At 43.1% G+C, this 18,517-nt stretch overlaps 1 protein-coding gene across 1 annotated transcript in view; it reads right to left on the bottom strand.

The window, feature by feature from the left end:
- SCGN (secretagogin, EF-hand calcium binding protein) overlaps positions 1-18,517 on the bottom strand; it is a 51,342-nt gene that overhangs the window by 19,358 nt on the left and 13,467 nt on the right. The window contains exons 3-6 of the mRNA XM_019523884.1: positions 8,809-8,901; positions 8,479-8,568; positions 6,746-6,802; positions 5,211-5,288 (exon numbers count right to left, since the gene is read on the bottom strand). Of these exons, the coding sequence (XP_019379429.1) occupies positions 5,211-5,288; positions 6,746-6,802; positions 8,479-8,568; positions 8,809-8,901 (318 nt within the window). The remainder of the gene's footprint in view (positions 1-5,210; positions 5,289-6,745; positions 6,803-8,478; positions 8,569-8,808; positions 8,902-18,517) is intronic.

The raw sequence follows: 18,517 nt of genomic DNA, 5'->3' as shown, positions 1-18,517 counted from the left end.
TGGTGATGACCCCTTCTTTCCATTGGGTGTAAGCCTCCTTTTTAGCAGGGAGATATTCCCGGATGCTTTTGGTGAGCCATGGAGGCTTGTGTGTTCTCCTGCTCCTTTTGATCCTCGTTGGGATTACCTTCCTTTGGGTTTGGAGGATCGTCTCCTTAAGGAGCGACCACTCCCCTTGGACACCCGGCTCCCCTCCCCCCCAGGACCTCAGCGCTTCTCCATCTATCCTTCTTAGCTCGTTGAAGTTTGCCCTCTTAAAATCTAGGGCTGCTGCCTTACTGCATGCCTTTGCCACCTTGCGCTGGATGGAGAATTCCAGCAGGCGATGATTGCTGTCACCCAGGTGGTTGAGCACCCGCAGCCCCCTCACCAAGTCATCACCCGTGGCCAGCACCAGGTCCAACAAGGCATCCCCCCGGTGGGGCTGTGCACCTCCTGGGTTAGATGAAGGTCCTGCACACTGTCTAAGAAACTACGTGAGCATTCTGACCTGGCTGACTGCTCTTCCCAGCAGATGTCCAGGAAGTTCAGGTCCCCTGGTTTGTTAGGGATAATAATTTTATTTCCACCTCTTGCTCCTGTCAAATTACCGCATCCCTTTTCCTGCACACATAAAACGTAGTCCACAGGTACGTAGTATTAGTTCACTACAAAAGCATAACAGAACAGGTCTGTGCCCTGGACAGCCAGGATGCATATAGCAACATCAGCTGCAGTAAGTAGTGCTGCTCATGGTGGCATGGTCAGCCGTTGCTGTGGGGGCAGCGATTTTTGCACCCCTCTGTAAAGATAATGCCTGGGACTGTTGCCCCAGTCACCCCCTCTCGATTATGCTACCAATTCATTCTCACTGGTTTGGGTGGTTTGTGTAATGACTGAATTCCCATGGCATAAAAAGTAATAAAAATGAAATGCTGGACCAAATCCTGCTCATCTTGGGTGTGTGAATAGCTTCATTGGTCTTCAGGGAATACTTGTGGCATGGACGACAAGTAAGGGGTTTACAAGACTGAGTCACATATAAACAGCAGTCATCTCAAGAATCATTTCTACTGGCACCAAACTTTTCCATCTTGCAGAAGTGAGGGAATATTCTAGCATTGTTTATAGAGTAAGAAAATAAAGAGGAGGATAAATACTCAAAAACCCTAATTAAGAGGGGATAAGACTTACTCAGGCCTTCCCCTGAAGTCAATAGAAGTCTTTCCCCTGACCTCAATGGGTCAAGTGTATCCTGTTTCTGTCACCCTTGTCTGTCTTCTTTTAAGTCCTGCCTCATGTTGATCCATGACCTGCACTTTGTCATGTTATGTCACATTAAATTTTGACCAGGGTGGGGAGAATGTTCTTACTAGTTTTGTGAAGCTCCCAAGACAATTCAGGGCCCCCCAAAAATGATAGGTGATTTGAAAATTCCCCTGCTGCATCTTGGTCTGCATACTTTCATCTGCCTATCGGTCATATTAATAAGAGGTGCACAAACTTGAGGCATCTGATCAAAAAGATACCCACTGTGTAACTTTTTTCCATCTCTCACTAGCAATCATGGAATCACAAACTGGTTCTGTCTTCAAGTCTTGGACAACTGTTCAAAAATGATACTCTTATCTGTTTATTCTCCTTTATTCGGTTCTCCCAAAACATTAGACCCACTCTGGCCATCACTAGTTCCCTGAGATGTGTACAGCTAGGCATAGTATGAATGATACATAGGGCACAGCTTTCAAAACTCCTGTTGAGAATGACACATTTTTTGGCTTTCATCACACATTTTATCAACACCCTGATCATGATTCTGATTATGACAGTAGCACTAGAAGCAGCAAGTGGGATTAGTGCACCTTTGTAACAACCTTTGTTGGTGCAGTAGCAGCCCCTGCTTTCATCTAAATAGAAATATGGTAGAGGTATAATTAGCTCTGTGTTTTAAAGGCAGGCAGCTGACGTGCAAAAGATTGCAAGGATACTTTGTATGAGCCACAGGTTGAACCTTGAGCTTCTGAAATGCAAGGCAATGCCTCAGCTACAAAATCACTCTTTCTTTCCAGATAGAGGTTGATACAGAATACTAGCAGCACTTGGTCCTTCTGTAGCACTTCCCACTGGGACTTGCAAAGGACTTTACATATTTTAGTGGATCTTTACTCACTGTATATTACTTTAAATGGAAAGAGGTAAGGATTATTATCCTCAATGTATAGACAACAACACTGGGAGAGATTCTATGGAGATGACAGGAATATATTTGTTTGATGATCTCTCTTCCTGCTGGAGCAGGTTTGGATTTTATTATTTCTGTTCTTTTCCAACAATTTCCTGAGGCATCTACTCTGTGTCTGAGATGATGTCCCTTTTTAAAAAGAGATTCATTCTAAAATTGACCTTCTTTATTTCATCCAGATTATACTCACTACCTTCTTGATATTTATGCCCTTCAAGGAATTGTGAATAATTAAAATGTTGCCTTCATCCTAGCTCAGCCACTCTGCTATATTTAATACTTCTGATTTCTCCTTTGAATAAGTCCTTTAGTTTCCTAGTCAGTCTTGTAGCTGTTTTCTGAATTTGCTGTAATTTCTTAGTATTTTTGTAGTAAGGTAATGCCCAAAGCAGATGCTGCACCTGTTGTCATCCCAGTACTACCCCCATTAACCTAGTGGTGCAACTTTGTAGCCCCATGGGCTGGATAACCAGTGAGGGATCAGTGTTGGTCTGTGATCAGTCATGCGAGTCTGATCTGGCCACATGCCAGCCTAAATACATGCCACCCTGATCAAGCCATGTGCCAGCCTGATCATGTGTGCCCAGATTCCACCACATGCTGGCACCATCTGGTGTCCAGAGTCAAGTTATTTGGCTCATGGGGCTTACAACAGGTTCAGAAATTTAACATCAGGGGAGCAGCAATCAGTGCTGCCATTGCTTCCCTGCTGCCAAATTTCCAGAGCCTTGAGAAGTCCCATGGGCTGGATGACACAGTTTTGTAGGCTAGATCTGACCTGTGGTGTGGGGTAGAGCACCCCTAGTGTAACCCAGTGTTTCTGCCTATGCAGTCCTAAGTTGCCCAGTTTTTTCCACCTTAATATTACACTGCAAATGTATGTCTAATTTGTGGTCTGATAACACCTTACCTCTTCTGGCATCCCTGCTTTGCAAGTTTTTCCATCACAATGAATGTATATATGTCTTTCAGGCTATATATCCCAAGACATATTAAAAGCTTTCCTTTTTCCAAGTTGTACCATACTGTGAAGCACAGAGAAGTTAAAAACTATCTTTTCAAGGACATACATTGAGTCAATGGGAAAAGCTGGGGAGAGAATGATTGGCCCTGTGCTTGAACCACTAGACTATGTTTCTTTCTCAACTATATCATTACCAAACTATATTTCATACATCATAGATCATTACGTGTACCACAGCAGCTCTTTCTTGGGAAATGATGGGGTAAATCACAGAAAGAAGGAAGAAGAAAGAGGAAATGAACCAGTCAATGCCTACAAATTTCAAATTGCTTACTCCTCCATCCTTGACCAGAGAACCCACAGGGCAAGTGATCCTTCGTTGGTGAAGAGCAAAAACCATTTGCTACCAGGAATTTCTACTGAAAAGATTTTTTGTTCAAACTGTAGTTTCTTTTTCTATTTTCAAGCTCTTTCTGCTGTGGAGTAAGTTCAGTACTCTGGCTTCACCTCTGAATTGCAGACAAATGTGAATGCAGGATGGAAATGTACTGTTCCATAACTGAACAAATGAGATTAGAAGATAAGAAAGGAAGTGAAACTACGTTTCATTTTAAATAAAAGGGACACATTTTAAGTCATGGGTAAATGCAGTATGTTCAGAAGATAGTGGTTTCAAACAGTCTCTTACATAGGAAAAATTAGTGGATGTTCATGTATTATAAGTACTCTTCTGCTAGCATAGTTAGCTATTTTATATGCATAAATGTAGGTTTGGGGCTAGGAATTGAGGTCCTCACATCTGAAATTTGTTTTTGGAAGTATTAGATGTGACCTTGGATGAAGGTCAAATGACATCTCCAGTTCAATACTGACATCAGAAATGAACTATTTTTCTTTCAGAATTTGTTTTCTGTGGGTTGGTAGGTGGATAGATAGACAGATAGCATTGTCCTGAAAATCAAGTTTAGATTCATGACTTTCAAAGGGGATTGTTTATTTAAAAGATTATAGCACTGGTGGCAGGTTGAGAGTTACACAATGGCAGGGCAGAAAGGAAAGTTGGAAGCCTATGAAGTACTGCTGGTAACGAGAACCAGCAGGGCCCTGGAGGTTTGGAGAAACAAAAGATCTGGAAGTCTGTCCATGTGGGAGGATCAGTGTCCATCAAGGGGAAAAAGGGAATGGAAGGTCAGGTTGAAGCTATATGTACAAGAGAGGGGGCCTCCTTAACTGAATTTTAAATAAACTCAAGAGTTCAGAGCTCACTTTGTTTTGGTTGAAATTCAGATAATTTTTAGTGCTTTGTGAAATGGCACTGTTCGGTTCCGACTTCAGTTTCGAGGTCTGGATGGAATACTGTTTTGTGTTGAATATAATTTTGAGTCAAAACAGCCTCATTCTTGTGCTTTGTTGAAACAGTAAGGCTGTTTTGATCCTGTTTTGACCGTTTTGCCGATCCATGGGGCTGGGGAAAGGAACTTAGCCCAGATCACGCCAGGGGGTGGGGAGGCAGCCCAGCTGGGCTGCTTGCCCACCCCCTGCCAGATCTTGTGGCAGGGGCAATGGGAACCCAGCCCAGCTGGGCTGACTTCCCATCCCCAGTACTATAGTGGAAACATTTCAACTAGTCTCATTTTGTTTTGAGGCTATTTCGACAGCCTTTGTTTCATTTAGATTTTGCTGTTTCGACCTCTAAATTAGTCGAAACAGTGTCGAAACCTAAGGGCTGTTGAAACTTTGCACAGCCCTAGTAATTTTCTTATAATAAATAGTTCAGTTCAGCCCAGTTTGGGCTGCCTCGGAACAGATTTAATTTTCAAATCTCCATTTTTTTCTGATACAGTGCAAACAAATAGCAAAATGAGCAATTTGTAATTTATAGCTAGTACTTTTCAGTAATGCTTGGGAATAAGGAACATTTCTGATTTTACATCTGGACAACACCTAGATCTGTGGCCTCTGATCCTGATAGTGACTTTTAGATGGTGCTGTAATATAAATAATATGAATATTATCTTTGCTTACCATTGTATCAGTGTAGTCTTCAAGCTTTGCTGTAGGGATCATTTTTTTGTGTTGCAAAAAAAGATCTTTCAGGAAGTCCTATGATCATAAAAGAGCCAGAAAGAAATGGTGCAGGCTATAATATTAAGAAATGAGTCATCACTTGAGCAAAGTACCTAAAATGTTTTTAATTTTAAGCAAAAAAGTAATTCCATTGACTTCATCTTAATTTAACATGAGCTGAAAACATTTTATGTTGCTTTTACTTGCTGGGTTTTCAAATGACATATTAACATAATGATATTCTTTCACAACAAATATAATAGAACATTTAATTAGAAATTCTGCAGCATGAGACAAGCAGAATGTTTTGATATTAAATAATACCCCAAACTCCCATAATTTTCTAATCTAATAGGGGCCAAACTTTTTTTCGGGCATGCTACAAATTACATTTCAAGTGTCACTCTGATCCCCTTCCCCTACTAGATCTGCTGCTCTGCCTTCTGCTCCCCACATAATCTGCTGCTCTATTCTATGCTTCCTGCTTTGTGCTCCCTGCCTGATTTGCTTCTCTGCTTTCTGCTTCCTGCCTTATCTGCCACTATGCTACCTGTCCCCTTCTGATCTGCTGTGGAACACAGAGGGACTGCCCATGACAAGATGGCCACCCCTGTCCTAACCCATTTTAAATTACAGTTGTCATGATTCAGCAGTGCACTTGCTTTGTATTCACTTAAATCTGTGCTTAGACATATGCTGAAATTCCCACGCATGTTAGCCTCCAAATCAGGAGCAGTGTTGGAGTGCATGTGGTGCTGTACTAACCTGGCTACATTACTCCCAGTGTGGGAGCCAGTGGATCTCGAGTGATCGCAGCCTGTCTCAGTATGCACCTTACAGACATCCCCAGCATGACTTAAACACGTGTTTCAAGTTAAGCTTTGCTAACAAGGGGCAGACTTCTGGACATGGTTGATATGAAGTATTTGACTATATGCTTTCTTGTTTTGGTGTCTGAGGCAATAGGCTTGGCTTAACAATGACGTAAATGTTGGGACAAATCCTTTCCTTCCCCTGCTTTTCAGAAAGCTTTTCATAAACAGATCTAAACTGAGTTATGACACTAATTAATAAAATTAATTAATCATGTGGAACTGCAGTGTCTCTTTTAGCAGGGACAGGAATGAAGAGGCTGGACTAGGGATTGCACACATCCATAGGCCAGGGAGCCATGGTGTGTGGTGGATCTTCTCACAGCTGTGCAGAGGGAAGTTGGCATGGGTTGGGGAGAAGGCTAGAAGTATGGTCAGTAGATCTACAAATAAGAGGATACACTGGCTACTTCTGCATACCAGCAGAAGCAGAGAACATAATGGAGTCACAGTGACAGCACATGTGTTCATTGGTAATGTCGATTTCTACAGAAAGACTTTAAAATGCCACTTACCAATCTCATGAAAAGCCAGTAGAATGACTAAAGCCAATGGAATAGATCCACACTGATTTAAAATGTCCTATAAGTCAAACCCAAGGAGACAATTAGAATAACTTACTTTGAGCTCACCAGCTGAAATAAATCCACTGCTATCCGCATCATATTTGCGCCAAATCTAGGAAGGAACAAATTGGCAAGGCCTCAAATTAATCATCAAAGATGGTTATGCAGCTCATAAAGATCTATCAGTTCCACAATGTCCATGTAACTGTATTATTCAACACTTAATTTATTGTGGACAATATAAAATTATCCACACAATAATTTTTACATTAATTTACTATTATAGTAATGTGTATGATGGGCTGGAAAAAATCATCATCTGTTTAATACAGATATTCTTCTTATAAAGGAGAAATGTAGTCAGAGAGAGAAACTGATCAAAATTTCTTACCTCATTTGTACATGCAGTTACCATGGTTGCTCACTCAGAGTAGTAATTTGCCTGTGTAAATTATCACTTAGAGGAATAACTACCCATTTGTACTCACAGGCACCCAACTTGCATACAAAATCAGGATAACTGCATGCACGCGTTCACAATCAAGCCTTTGTAGTTGAGAATACATTGAAACTAAGAGTTTATATTCACTAATAACTTTAAAAAGTTCTCATGACTGGAGATTTTCCCATGGGAGCCTGTTGCTCAGATGTCTGGAAAGCAGCTTTACAAAATTCCATTGATCTCTTACCATATTTTTATGGGCAAATATTTTAGTGTTCAAGGATAACATCCATCATTATAAAGCACAAGCTGGTAGATTCTGTGTAGATAAATTTTGGGTAGATAATTTTTCAGGATAGTTCTGCAAAGCTGATATAGCAGGGGTTTTCAACCTTTTTGGGTCATTGTACCCCTGCGGCCAGTCGAGCATGCTGGTGGCATGGTGGCAGCAGAAATGCTGGAAACAGTAATGGTGCCTGCTGCCAAATACTCCCTGAGGCCATCACAAGTACCCCCAGAGGTACGTGTACCCCCAGTTGAAAACCCCTGTGATATCGAGTTTATGCACCAGCTAGCAACACCAAGAGTTGCTAGTGACAGGCTTCCAAAACTGTGCAAAATCTGATTAATTGAGACACTTGAGCATCCTCTAAATATATAAGAAATTCCTTGGGAGGCTTTGGGTTGCTAGAGAGGTTCCCATGAGACCTCCCTTGCTGCTGTATAGACTGTAGAAGAGAAAAGTGGGCATATGCCAGAGCATCCTTACACATCAGTGCACCCCAACTGATAGTGTGGCCTTCTGGGACTGGGGAGAGTCTGTTCAACTCAAAGAAACCTTCAGCCCATTCTAGGCTCCAAATTACCACGGAGGGATGGAGAGAGAAAGGGAGCGAGCCTGCACAACAAGGTGGCAGAAACAGTTTCCTGTCAGGCCCGTGCTGATCTATGCCAGGTTCACCTGGATTCATGAAGGTCCCATGACCTACTCAGGTCTCTGTTTACAGCTATTCTGTTAAGTGCAGCAGTCCAGTAACCTTTCTTCTCAGAAGGCATGGACTGATATCTGACTCTTTCATCATTATTTGAGAAAGTTTGCCAAGTGCAAGTATCTGTTTTGGACCTCTCTGGTTCTGTCTGCCCTATCTACAGTTATTCTGCTCTTTGAATAAGTCTCTTAAAATGTTGTTTCTTCCCATGATGATCACACAGCCTTCAGAAATAACACTATGCTTTCCTCACTGAGCAATATTCCATAGGAGTCCAAAAGACACCTACCACAATAAGAGTTTGCTAAATGCCATTCAGATGGGGAGTAACATGGAAGAAAAGATCAAGACACGCACCCGCATAAACTCCACGCTGTTGTCCAAGGGAGTTTCCCGCCGGAAAAGCAGCAGAAAATTCTCATCATCTGGCAAGATCATGTTTGCAAGCTAAAAAGGAGAAGTACAGATCAGAGTAAATTTCCATGACTAATGACCTCGGCAGAAAATACATGCAAACATGTTTCTATGGAAACAAAGCCCAGAACAAGCTGTTTGAAATTTACACCTACCTTGGCTAATCTTTTTTTTACCCCCATTATCTGCAATATGTCCAAGATGACCCAGTTACCCTTGAATCACTTCCCAATGTTACCCCTTTTCAGAAAAGTAGTGTTTTTTGGCAGTTACCTCTTGTATTTGCAAACGTCCATCTGCTGTGACATCGTAGGAGGACATGAACTGCTCTTTCATTCTCTGCACCTTTTCCTCTGTTAGGGTGTCCTATGGATTGAAACACAACAGACACACAAAGGCCCTGAGGGTGGTAGAATACAGTACCCCAGATTAAATTGATTATGATTTACAACTGCTCTTCATAACAGAACATGAATGCCATGTGCTCCCGGAGGCTGGGGGGGCACGATGACCTCCTGCAGGCAGCAGCGGTGCTGTCAGTGGTGGGAGCATGGCGGTGGCAAGCAGGGAGCTCCTGCAGGCAGCTGCAGCACTGTCAGCAGTGGCAGGGGAGGGGAGGGGAGGGGGGAGTGCTGACCAGCGGTCACTGACCACCTGCAGACACTGCCGGCAGTGGCTATCACGGACCACCCGCAGATGCTGCCGGTGGTACCAGCCGTGAGGGGAGGCTGGTGAGCGGTGACTGCACACTGGCACTGCTGACAGTATCAGTGGTGCCTTGTCACAGGGGGGGCACTGCCACGCTCAGGGGATGTGCATGCACCTGCACGCACCCCCTATGCATCACCAATGCTTCATAATAAGACTTCTAAGGGGAGGTTTACACCACATCCTCAGTAAGACCAGACATGGCATTGAAAAATCAGCCCTGCTCTTTGGCTGCCTACACACGTGCTTGGGGGTGAAAGGCGGCTGTTTTAATTAGAGCAGTTTCTGAACAGCTGCTCTAATTAAAACAGCTCACTGTCACATGTATTAAGCCCCTGTGCATTTCAAAATGGCTGTGGGATACTTTCTCTAAAACTCATTCAACAAGGTTTAATAAAGTGCCCCTGCAGCCATTTTGAAATGTGTGTGTGTGGGGGGGGGGGGGGCAGTTAATACACATGATGGTGAGGCAATGCTGAAGCATTCTCATTAGAATGCAAATGAGCATGTCTATAGGCAGACTTTGTGTTTGGCTCACAAATTTCCGTATGTTATATTACAGTTGGGTGTGGTCCCAGGCATGCTTGAGATGCTGGAGCCAGGGTATGTACTTGGAACTGTGATAAGCCATCTCCTCTGCAAAGTTGCAAGCTCAGGCATATTCACAGTGGATACTTGTGGGTGCTGCTTGTTTCTTGGTGATGTGCTCTGTCCTCATCAGGATGTAGTCGAGTCATTTCTTGAAGCTCTATGCACAGACACTAAGTTGGATGAATTTTAGAAAATAATCTCGTGCTTAACTTGGTGGCCAATATGCAGTATGATGGATGCCATGAGGCCAGGTCCTATTCTACCTGTTAATTTAGATACCTAATTGCCACCCTCTTCAACACTGCTCAAGTCTGTGGAAAACCACTTGTGCATTTATTTTTCTCCACCTTAGGCTTAAGACTAAATCACATAAAGTGGTGAGGAAGGTAATCTGCTCACCTTCTATTTTAACAGTTTTTCAGGGACACAAGCAGGGTGTCATAGGACCTTACTTAGATGCCTAAGTGCTAGAATAGGATCTGGCTTCATATCTGGCATCTGCACAACACTAAACGTTTCAGTGTCAAAATCTCTTTGGCCAGCTGGTCCTGCACTGCTGCTGGGATTTTGTTTTGGTAGAGTATTCCTCAAAACACTCCCCGAATCTCTGAACTACATCTTCATATTTTTTTCATTAGGTTATCTGTTTTAGCAGGCATCAGAGGTAGTGGAGCCCTGAGCCTGTCTGTCTATCACCCTAGTTTCTTATCATTATGACCAATGTGGTGGATTCCAGAACAAGAAATGCTTTCAAGTCCTGGAAATGTTTCTGTTAATAATAGTTTAAATATGTTTGTATCCTGTTTATGCTTTTGCATCTAGTGGCTTATGCCCACACTTTCTAGGAGATATGAGGAGGCCGGTATGTGCTTTGGCAGGTATTATACTAACTTGTGCACCAGTGTCCAACTTTATCTGACAGCATTCACCATCAGTGGTAACCTCTTTGAACATCTGGTCTGTCTGGGTTGCACGAGCTAAGACTATTTTGGTCAGAGAGCATTAGAAGGGATATACCTAATATTCAAGAGGAAATGCACAAAACTGGTCATTAGCATTTCTGTAGGATCAATGGCCTGTACCAGGGCTGTCCAACTAGTGGCTCTTGGGTTGCATATAGCCCACAAGAACTTAACTTATGGCCCTTGGGCTCCTGGTCTTGGAGCCAATCCTCCCATTGTTCTCCTGCTACTGCTGTAGGGTCTCTGGTTTCCCTCTCCCTCCTCCAGGTTCATGTGCTTGCTCCTACCCCATGCAGCACAGCACAGCACAGGACAACACAGCAGACATGTTTACATGGTGGCAGTGGGGGAGGTGCACAACAAGGAGGTACCTGCCATGTTGTGGGGGAGTCGGCACCATGTGGTATGTGACCCGTGCAGCATGTGCACTGGGGGACATGAGACCCTCAAGGCCATTCACACGTTGGACAGCCCCGTCCTATATGTTCAGACAAACTGAACTAGCAAGACAAACTGAAGAAGAAACATCCAATTACATCCATGCCCTCCCCTTGCTTAGTTTAGGCAGATATCACTATCTACCTACTTCAGGGTTCACATGCCTTCTTGAACAGTGGTTCCCAAACTTCACTGGCCCAATACTGAGCAAATAACATGTTTCAGGCAACTTTGCACTTCACTCTGCCTGTCAACCTGAAGAAATATGTTACTGTAGGATGCTAAATTTCCGGTGGCTGTGAGAAACATGAAATGGTCTCAGGAGCAAAATGCTGCCTTAGAGCCATGGGTAGGGGTCACTGGTCTCATGCATCCGGTTCTAGCCACTGTCTGAGACAGTTTCTCAACTGGCTGGATCTTAGATTTGATCTGGTACAGCAGTTCCTATGCACCTCTGACAGGTGGTCCTGGAAGATATTTGTTATGATATTTGCCAGGATGACTATTACTTTATAAATAGACAAGAGGAATATTACAGTCATAATCATTGGACAGAAGAGATGGGACATCAGTGCTCACTCCAGTCTGGGGTCAGACAGATTTAGACTTGTGATCTAAACATAGGAAAGACTGAGTACAGGGATGTGGATTAGAATCTGGGGAATCCTAATTCCTAATCCATACTAATTTTCTCTGTGGCCTTAGGTCAGTAATTTAACTCAAGCCCTGAATCTTTCATTCTAGCTTATTAAACATTTTGCAAGGTAACACTGGTTTGTGCTGTTTGTACAGCAACTAAAGCCAGCAGTGTATTACTGCTTTTAACTCTCACCTGAATGAATACTAGCTCACTGTGATTATTTGTAATAAGAATGCATACAGCTTGCATTTCCAAACTCTTTGGATACAATGCATAATAATAAGTAGTTAAATGATGATAATTTCCAGCTGCTGTAAAGTTTTACTAGATTTCCCTCCTAGACTGTCTGCAACAGTCAACAACAGTTGTTGTTATTGCAGAATAACTCCAGGACTTCAGTGAGTATAGACAGACTGGAAACACAATATTGATTAACTCCTCATGCTGAAGGCATTATGCTCACATATCTTTACACTTTTCTGTTTGCATTCTGACATCTTCCCAGAACCTAACACTGAACTACTATGGCATAACCAATACACTGTGGTCACCACTGCTTCTGAAAATATCCAGTGAACAAATAGTTTTGACTTCATGAGACTCTTCATATGGTTAAAATTATAAACCTGCTGGGTTTTTGCTTTATCTCCTTTCTCCTTTGTTGTCAACATCTCCCACATGTTTAGAAGCGCCCACAGTTTTCCAAATGCCTTTCATCTTTCACTAATAATAAAAAAAGATCTTCTTTATCCATTCTGACATCAGAACATAATTTGAACCTGGCTTCACAGAAAAAATGAGAGCTCACAAATGTTCACATGCATGAGAACACTATTGTCCTACACAGAAGTTTATGATAATGTAGCCAAGACAGGCCATTCTACATAGAAATATAAAGGCGAAATGTTAATCAATTATATCTTTTCTGTTTATAAATGTCGAGTCAAATTAATAGCACTCCGAGTAGAAAGACTGCAACTGCTCTTCTGGCCAGGTTCCATAAATCAATTCGTTATATGTGGGTGGGTGAATGGATGGATGAATAGGGCACTGTTAAACAAGTACAACACCGTTTTCTTTCACCACCACATTAAAACTCTTGTGCTATTTAAATTGCCTTCAGAATTCACCTTGAAGTTTCCCGGGCAGAACATTTCCCAGGCATTAGACAAACGTATCAGTCGTTAGCTTGAATAGGCTTGTGAAGTACTCTGAAATTATCCTCCTCCAGACCCAGTAGGGTAACTTATTTCTGAAACTATAATGATAGTTGATATTTGAAAAATGTGCTGTGGAATTCTGACTAGTCTTTTGTTATAAAAGCTTATTGTTCAGCATTGTTTCAGCTTTTAACCACTACTTCATTGATGGGAAGGAGAACTGTTAGCTGAATAAAAATAGGACTTTTTTTTTACTAGTTAGTCTGTTGGATAAGTCATGTAGATATGCAACACTTAGAATGGATGCAGCCATAGTCCCAGTTGATCTGGGTCCAGACATTCTCTATCACTTCAAACCTCAAAGCAACCCATTTGTGTGCACTGTTATTCTTTGTCTTGTTTTACACTATGCAACAGTAGTATACTACTAACCCTAATCAGAAATTATAGAGCAAAGGCAGAGTTGAAAATGTTGAAACAAGGTTTTTGACTAGTTGTACTCAAAGTAAAGTATTTTGCATATTGTAATTATATACACAAATAAAACAAATACCAATTTTCTGACTGCACATTACAATCCAAGGTGACTCCTATTTTTTGCAGGAGAAACAAAAACTTGTAGAAATTTTCAGAGAAGTGTTTGTGTTTTGTTCTGAGCACTCCTGTCTTCTAAAAAATATTGGGTTGAACATTACGTGTGCTGGTCTAGTCTATAATAATATTTCCATTTCCCTTAGTAACAAGAAAAATGTCAAAATCTGACTTTTTTAACGCTATGACCTAACTTTGGAACACTGTTTATTTTGCCAGCGATCTGGGGCAGTTGAGACCTGTCTTTTCCCCTCAAAGCGGGAAGGAGAAGATATCTTATGGGATTGCCATGGAGCTGCTCCTCCATCTCTTTCTTGTACCGCTGAAAGGGACATGCACATAGGCATGCTTTTGCAGCCCTAGGTACAGCTGTGCTGCTGGAGAGTCTGAGCTACTGCACGCTGAAAAAGGGGTGAGACAGTTTGCTCCCTGGGGGAAGGGAGAAGTAGGAGAAAAGTAGGTTCTTTGTCCTGTTTAGACTCTGCAATGCTCTATTCAGGGGGGCTGGCTTTATTTCCACGTGACTGCTGATTGTGAAGTGGGGCAGTGATTATGGAAAGCAGAGGGATAATACAGCAGCTTTGCACCCTGGGCAATGCCAGCACAGCAAGTTTCTAGCTGTAACAGGGCCATTTTTGCATCCTCTCTCCCCCCAAAGGCAGTACCTGAGGCTGCTGCCCTGGTCACTACCCTGCCACAGTTATGCTACTATTGGAAATGTAATAGCATGTTACCCATCAGTGATACCTGTCACTGTGATGTTAATGTTGGAGGTTGCATGCCATTTCACACCACAGAAACAGTAAGAATTGTTACCCACCAACCTAGAAGGCATGAGTATAATATATGGGTCTTCAAATGAATGTTTAATAATGAGGAATATGGATACAGTACCATTATTATCATTTATATTATCCTGGTCCCTAGAAGGCCCAGTCACAGATGAGAACCTCTTTGTTCTAGGCACCGTACAGACATAGAATAAAGAAAAAATACCTGCCTCCAAGACCTCAGAAGCTAAGTATAAGCCAAGGGATGATAAATGGATAAAAGTGATGAATGGGGGGAGTACAAGAAGAGAGCATTAGTAATAATGCTTAGCATATCCGTAGAGATGCATCTCATCAATGCACTCTAAAACATCAACTAATTGCTGTCACTTAACTGCATTCATGTAATTGATTTTCAATAATTTCCATGGTTTCAACAGACAAGATTCAAATGCTCCAGAGGGGGATAAAGAAATGTTGTACATTGGCAAGAGACAGTTAATTTACACTGTGCAGATGCAGCCTGAGGAAGCAATTTCTTCATTCAGGAGACACTTCTGTAATGTGAAATGTAATTTCTAGCACCTTATTAGTGTTCTCCACCTCCCTACCTCCAAGCCCCCTCCTCACATCTTGTGCAATTGGAGTTTGTCTGTACAATAAGGATCAGAAAGGGAGAAAAAAGGTGGGGATGAAACCACGATGTGCATACTCTTTGACCAACATCAACTACTTAGGAATAGAATTAAAGCCACTGAGTACAGGTAGGCATTACATATAAAGTGGGATTGTGAAAGCAACTCCATCGCTCTGGAGTATTAACTTGCTATCTAACAAAAGCTTGAGGCAAACAGAAAAAAAAAAAGACGAGAAAAAGAAAGGAAGCAAAACAAAACAAAACCAAACCCCCAAAACAAATTCTAGTAGCTGCAAATGCCTTGGGGTTATGCTACATGTAGTGCAGTGTTGTGAATTACAGTGGGCATGGTAGTACGGTGATAGCGAAGTTCTACTCAGGAAGGTGTTTCCTTAAAATTGCCAGAATTTACCTCCAGGCCTATTGCTTTGTAAGGTGGGATGTGTCATGCATCTACAGAGAGAAACACTCTAGAAAATCCTCTGGCTCCCCTACAGATAGGTGTGTGTGTTGGGGAAGGGTGCATGGAATGCCCTGGAGTCAGTGACCATTAAGGATGGCTAGAGAGTGGGGGCTCCCTGTGAGGAAAAGGGGGGAATGGAAGTCCCCAGGCAAGGGAGCTAGTTGTGACTGAGAGGAGGTTGACCCTGGGAAATTTTTATAGGAATTTTGATGAAGTAGACTGAATGCAGGCTAAGGATTTTGTCAGCTTTATTTTGATGTCAAAGTCTCTCAATCACATTTTCTTATGTATTTCTTCTTCCTTTCAATGAACCCTTTTGTTTTTCTGTTACTTTACCAAAATGCCTGTGATAAATCCTGATTTCTGGGCAATTTAATAACCTGGGCATACCCATTCATCAGAGTGGGGGACCAATAACTCACACAAACCCAGGGTCTATCACTGGGAGCACCCTAAAGCCCCAGGGTTTTGTCACGGGATAACTGTAACCTCCCATGCTTGTCCTTTGATGAATGGCGGGACTTCTTGCCCAGAGAGGGTGTATTTGTTCTCCAGTGTGTAGACAGTTTGCTTGTTTGGGCATTTCTGTGGGTGCTATAAGTCCTCACCTGCCATGTCTTTGGTGTTATAGAAAATAGAGAGCCTGATCTTCCATGCCCTCATGCAGCCTTCACATGGACACCGTGGGTCCTGTGTCTCAGGGCTCCGCCTCCCCTATACCCTGCCTAGCGCCTCCCAGATGACAATACGGGTAAAGAGTGTCCAGACCAAATTTCAGCAGTCTCTGTTTAGCGTTGTGGCAACAGGTTACCCAAATCCTCCACGCTGGTATATCTCCTCCACTCAGGAGGTAAAAGCCCATTTGAAAACACTGTCTGTGCACTCATGCTAGGGAAATTTAGTTCTCCTTCCCTTCTGGTCAGCTACTGCACTCACAGCTATGCTGTTCTGCCTGCAGGTCATCCTGGCATGCCTCTGGGCATCACTGCTGCCAAGGCCCAGTCCCTGCTTCCTGGTAAGTGCTCCCACTCCTCCAAGAGGGGTCCAGTGGGACTTGCTTGCTACCACAGTTCCCACTATTTGCCCCTGCCGGGGCAATCCCTCTGGCATGCGACTGTCATGGTCCTGCCACAGCCACTTCTGGTACCCTGGCACTTTGGGTTTGGGCTGGTTTTAAGCTCCACTGCTGCATTCTGCCCCTCCCGACAGGCCCTGTGGGTCCTTAGCAGCCAGGCTCAACCTGGGGTCAGTGACCCCAGACATGTCTGACATGCTTCTGGGTCGCCATCAGGGAGCCTTGGCCTGGATGTGGCCATGGCCAATCAAGATCTCCTCCGCAATGACTTGGAGGAAAAGAGGAACACAGGACTAGAAGGGGCCTGTTGGACCATTGAGTCCCATCCCTGCTGTTGCAGGTAAACCTGTCATAAACAATTGTCCAAAAAGATCTATAAGAACATCCGTTCCAGCCCTATTTGCACAGCACAACCTCAAAGCACCCCACGGACAAACATGGGATCTTTAATATTAACTAAAGAAAGAAAATTCTACAATGTGCCATAAGAAAGGAGTAGGAGAGACAGAGGAAACATCAATGCCTGAGGTCTGGTCACCAGTTAAGTGAAATATGTCCAGCTGATCCTAGGAAGAGGATCACAACTCCATGCTGTTGAGGAAAGAAAACTGCCCCATCCTCCATATTCCCTGCCCATCTGACCTGTTAAAAATTCCCTTCTGGCCTTGCTCTGGGGATTATTTATTCCTGAGCATGTGGCAAGGCATGTCAGCAAGGCACTTGAGGTTTCTCAATGCCACTTATGAGCACAAGCACTACACAGCCAGTCTCTATTGCCAGCTGTGGCCAAAGTCCCATGCTTCAGAGGAACCAGGGGAAAACCTAGAAGCAGTGTAGTCATTCAAAGGCATAAAAAACAAATTCTTCCTGGTTCATGCGTGCAGCCAGCAGCCGCCATGAAGCATTAATTAGTTAATGGGATTATTACAGTATAATACAATGCAACAAAGACTGTGACTGTTATAGGAATGAATAGGGAAAAAAAGGTAATTCAGAAAGGATGCTGTCATCCAGGCCAACCTTCCTTACCTGCACACATAGAGTTCCCTATAATGTAAACTAAAACTTGTCTGTAAACTTATTTGATGAAGCCTGGAATCATGCAAGCCCATCACCACTAAGCAAAAATGCTCCAATGCTCTCCTCCTTCTCATACAAGGGAGCTGTGTCTCACTCTGACACTAATTTGTTTAGCTTCAGCCTCTGCCTTAATGTCAGCAAAGTCAAGAAGCTCTACCCCACTTGAAACATACCACTTGTGCAAACACCTGCATGGCAATCAAGTTTCCTTTCAACCTTCTCACAGGGATAGCAACCTCATGAATCATTTGCTCACCTGCTCTAAACATTATACCAAGAACATCTCTATTCTATCATACTATTCCTTGCATAAACATGTGCTGAAGCACTCTGGGTGCCATGCCCCCCACTCCCCTACAATGTTCAGAAGACTCTTCCAGAATGTTAATGGTTAGAAATCACCTTCTAATATCCAAACTAAATGTATTTGTCGCAGGGTGCTAAGGTGCCTGATCCTCTAAGAGTAGAAACTGCCTAGAGAGAGAGCCCAAAGAGCCAGACAGAAACCCACATGTGCCGGTTACTATGGCAACAGGCTAATGAACAAGTTAGCTTGCACCTGCACCTGGTCAGCTGACCAGAAGAGGCAGGGCCCTGGGCATATATAAACCCCAGGGCTGCGACTAGAGGTTTAGTTCTCTGGCAGTAGCTAAGAGGAAGGAGACTCCAGGGAAGAATTGCCCAGGGATGCCGAGACTGTCTGATATGCTGCATACTGGGCTAATGGGGCTCCAGGAGCTCAATAGGTACCATAGCCTACAAAGCACTTAGTGCTGGGGAACGTTTGACTTTTTAAAGGGACAGAGCACACCCTGAACTGCTTATATTATAGTAGTTTCATAGTTTCTAGGGTCAGAAGGGACCTGA

Source organism: Gavialis gangeticus, unplaced genomic scaffold (assembly GCF_001723915.1).
Source record: "Gavialis gangeticus isolate Ggan-Ray unplaced genomic scaffold, GavGan_comp1, whole genome shotgun sequence".
NCBI classification, from domain to species: domain Eukaryota; kingdom Metazoa; phylum Chordata; order Crocodylia; family Gavialidae; genus Gavialis; species Gavialis gangeticus.
Note: the sequence above shows the minus strand (reverse complement) of the source record. Positions and strands in the feature narration are given on the sequence as shown.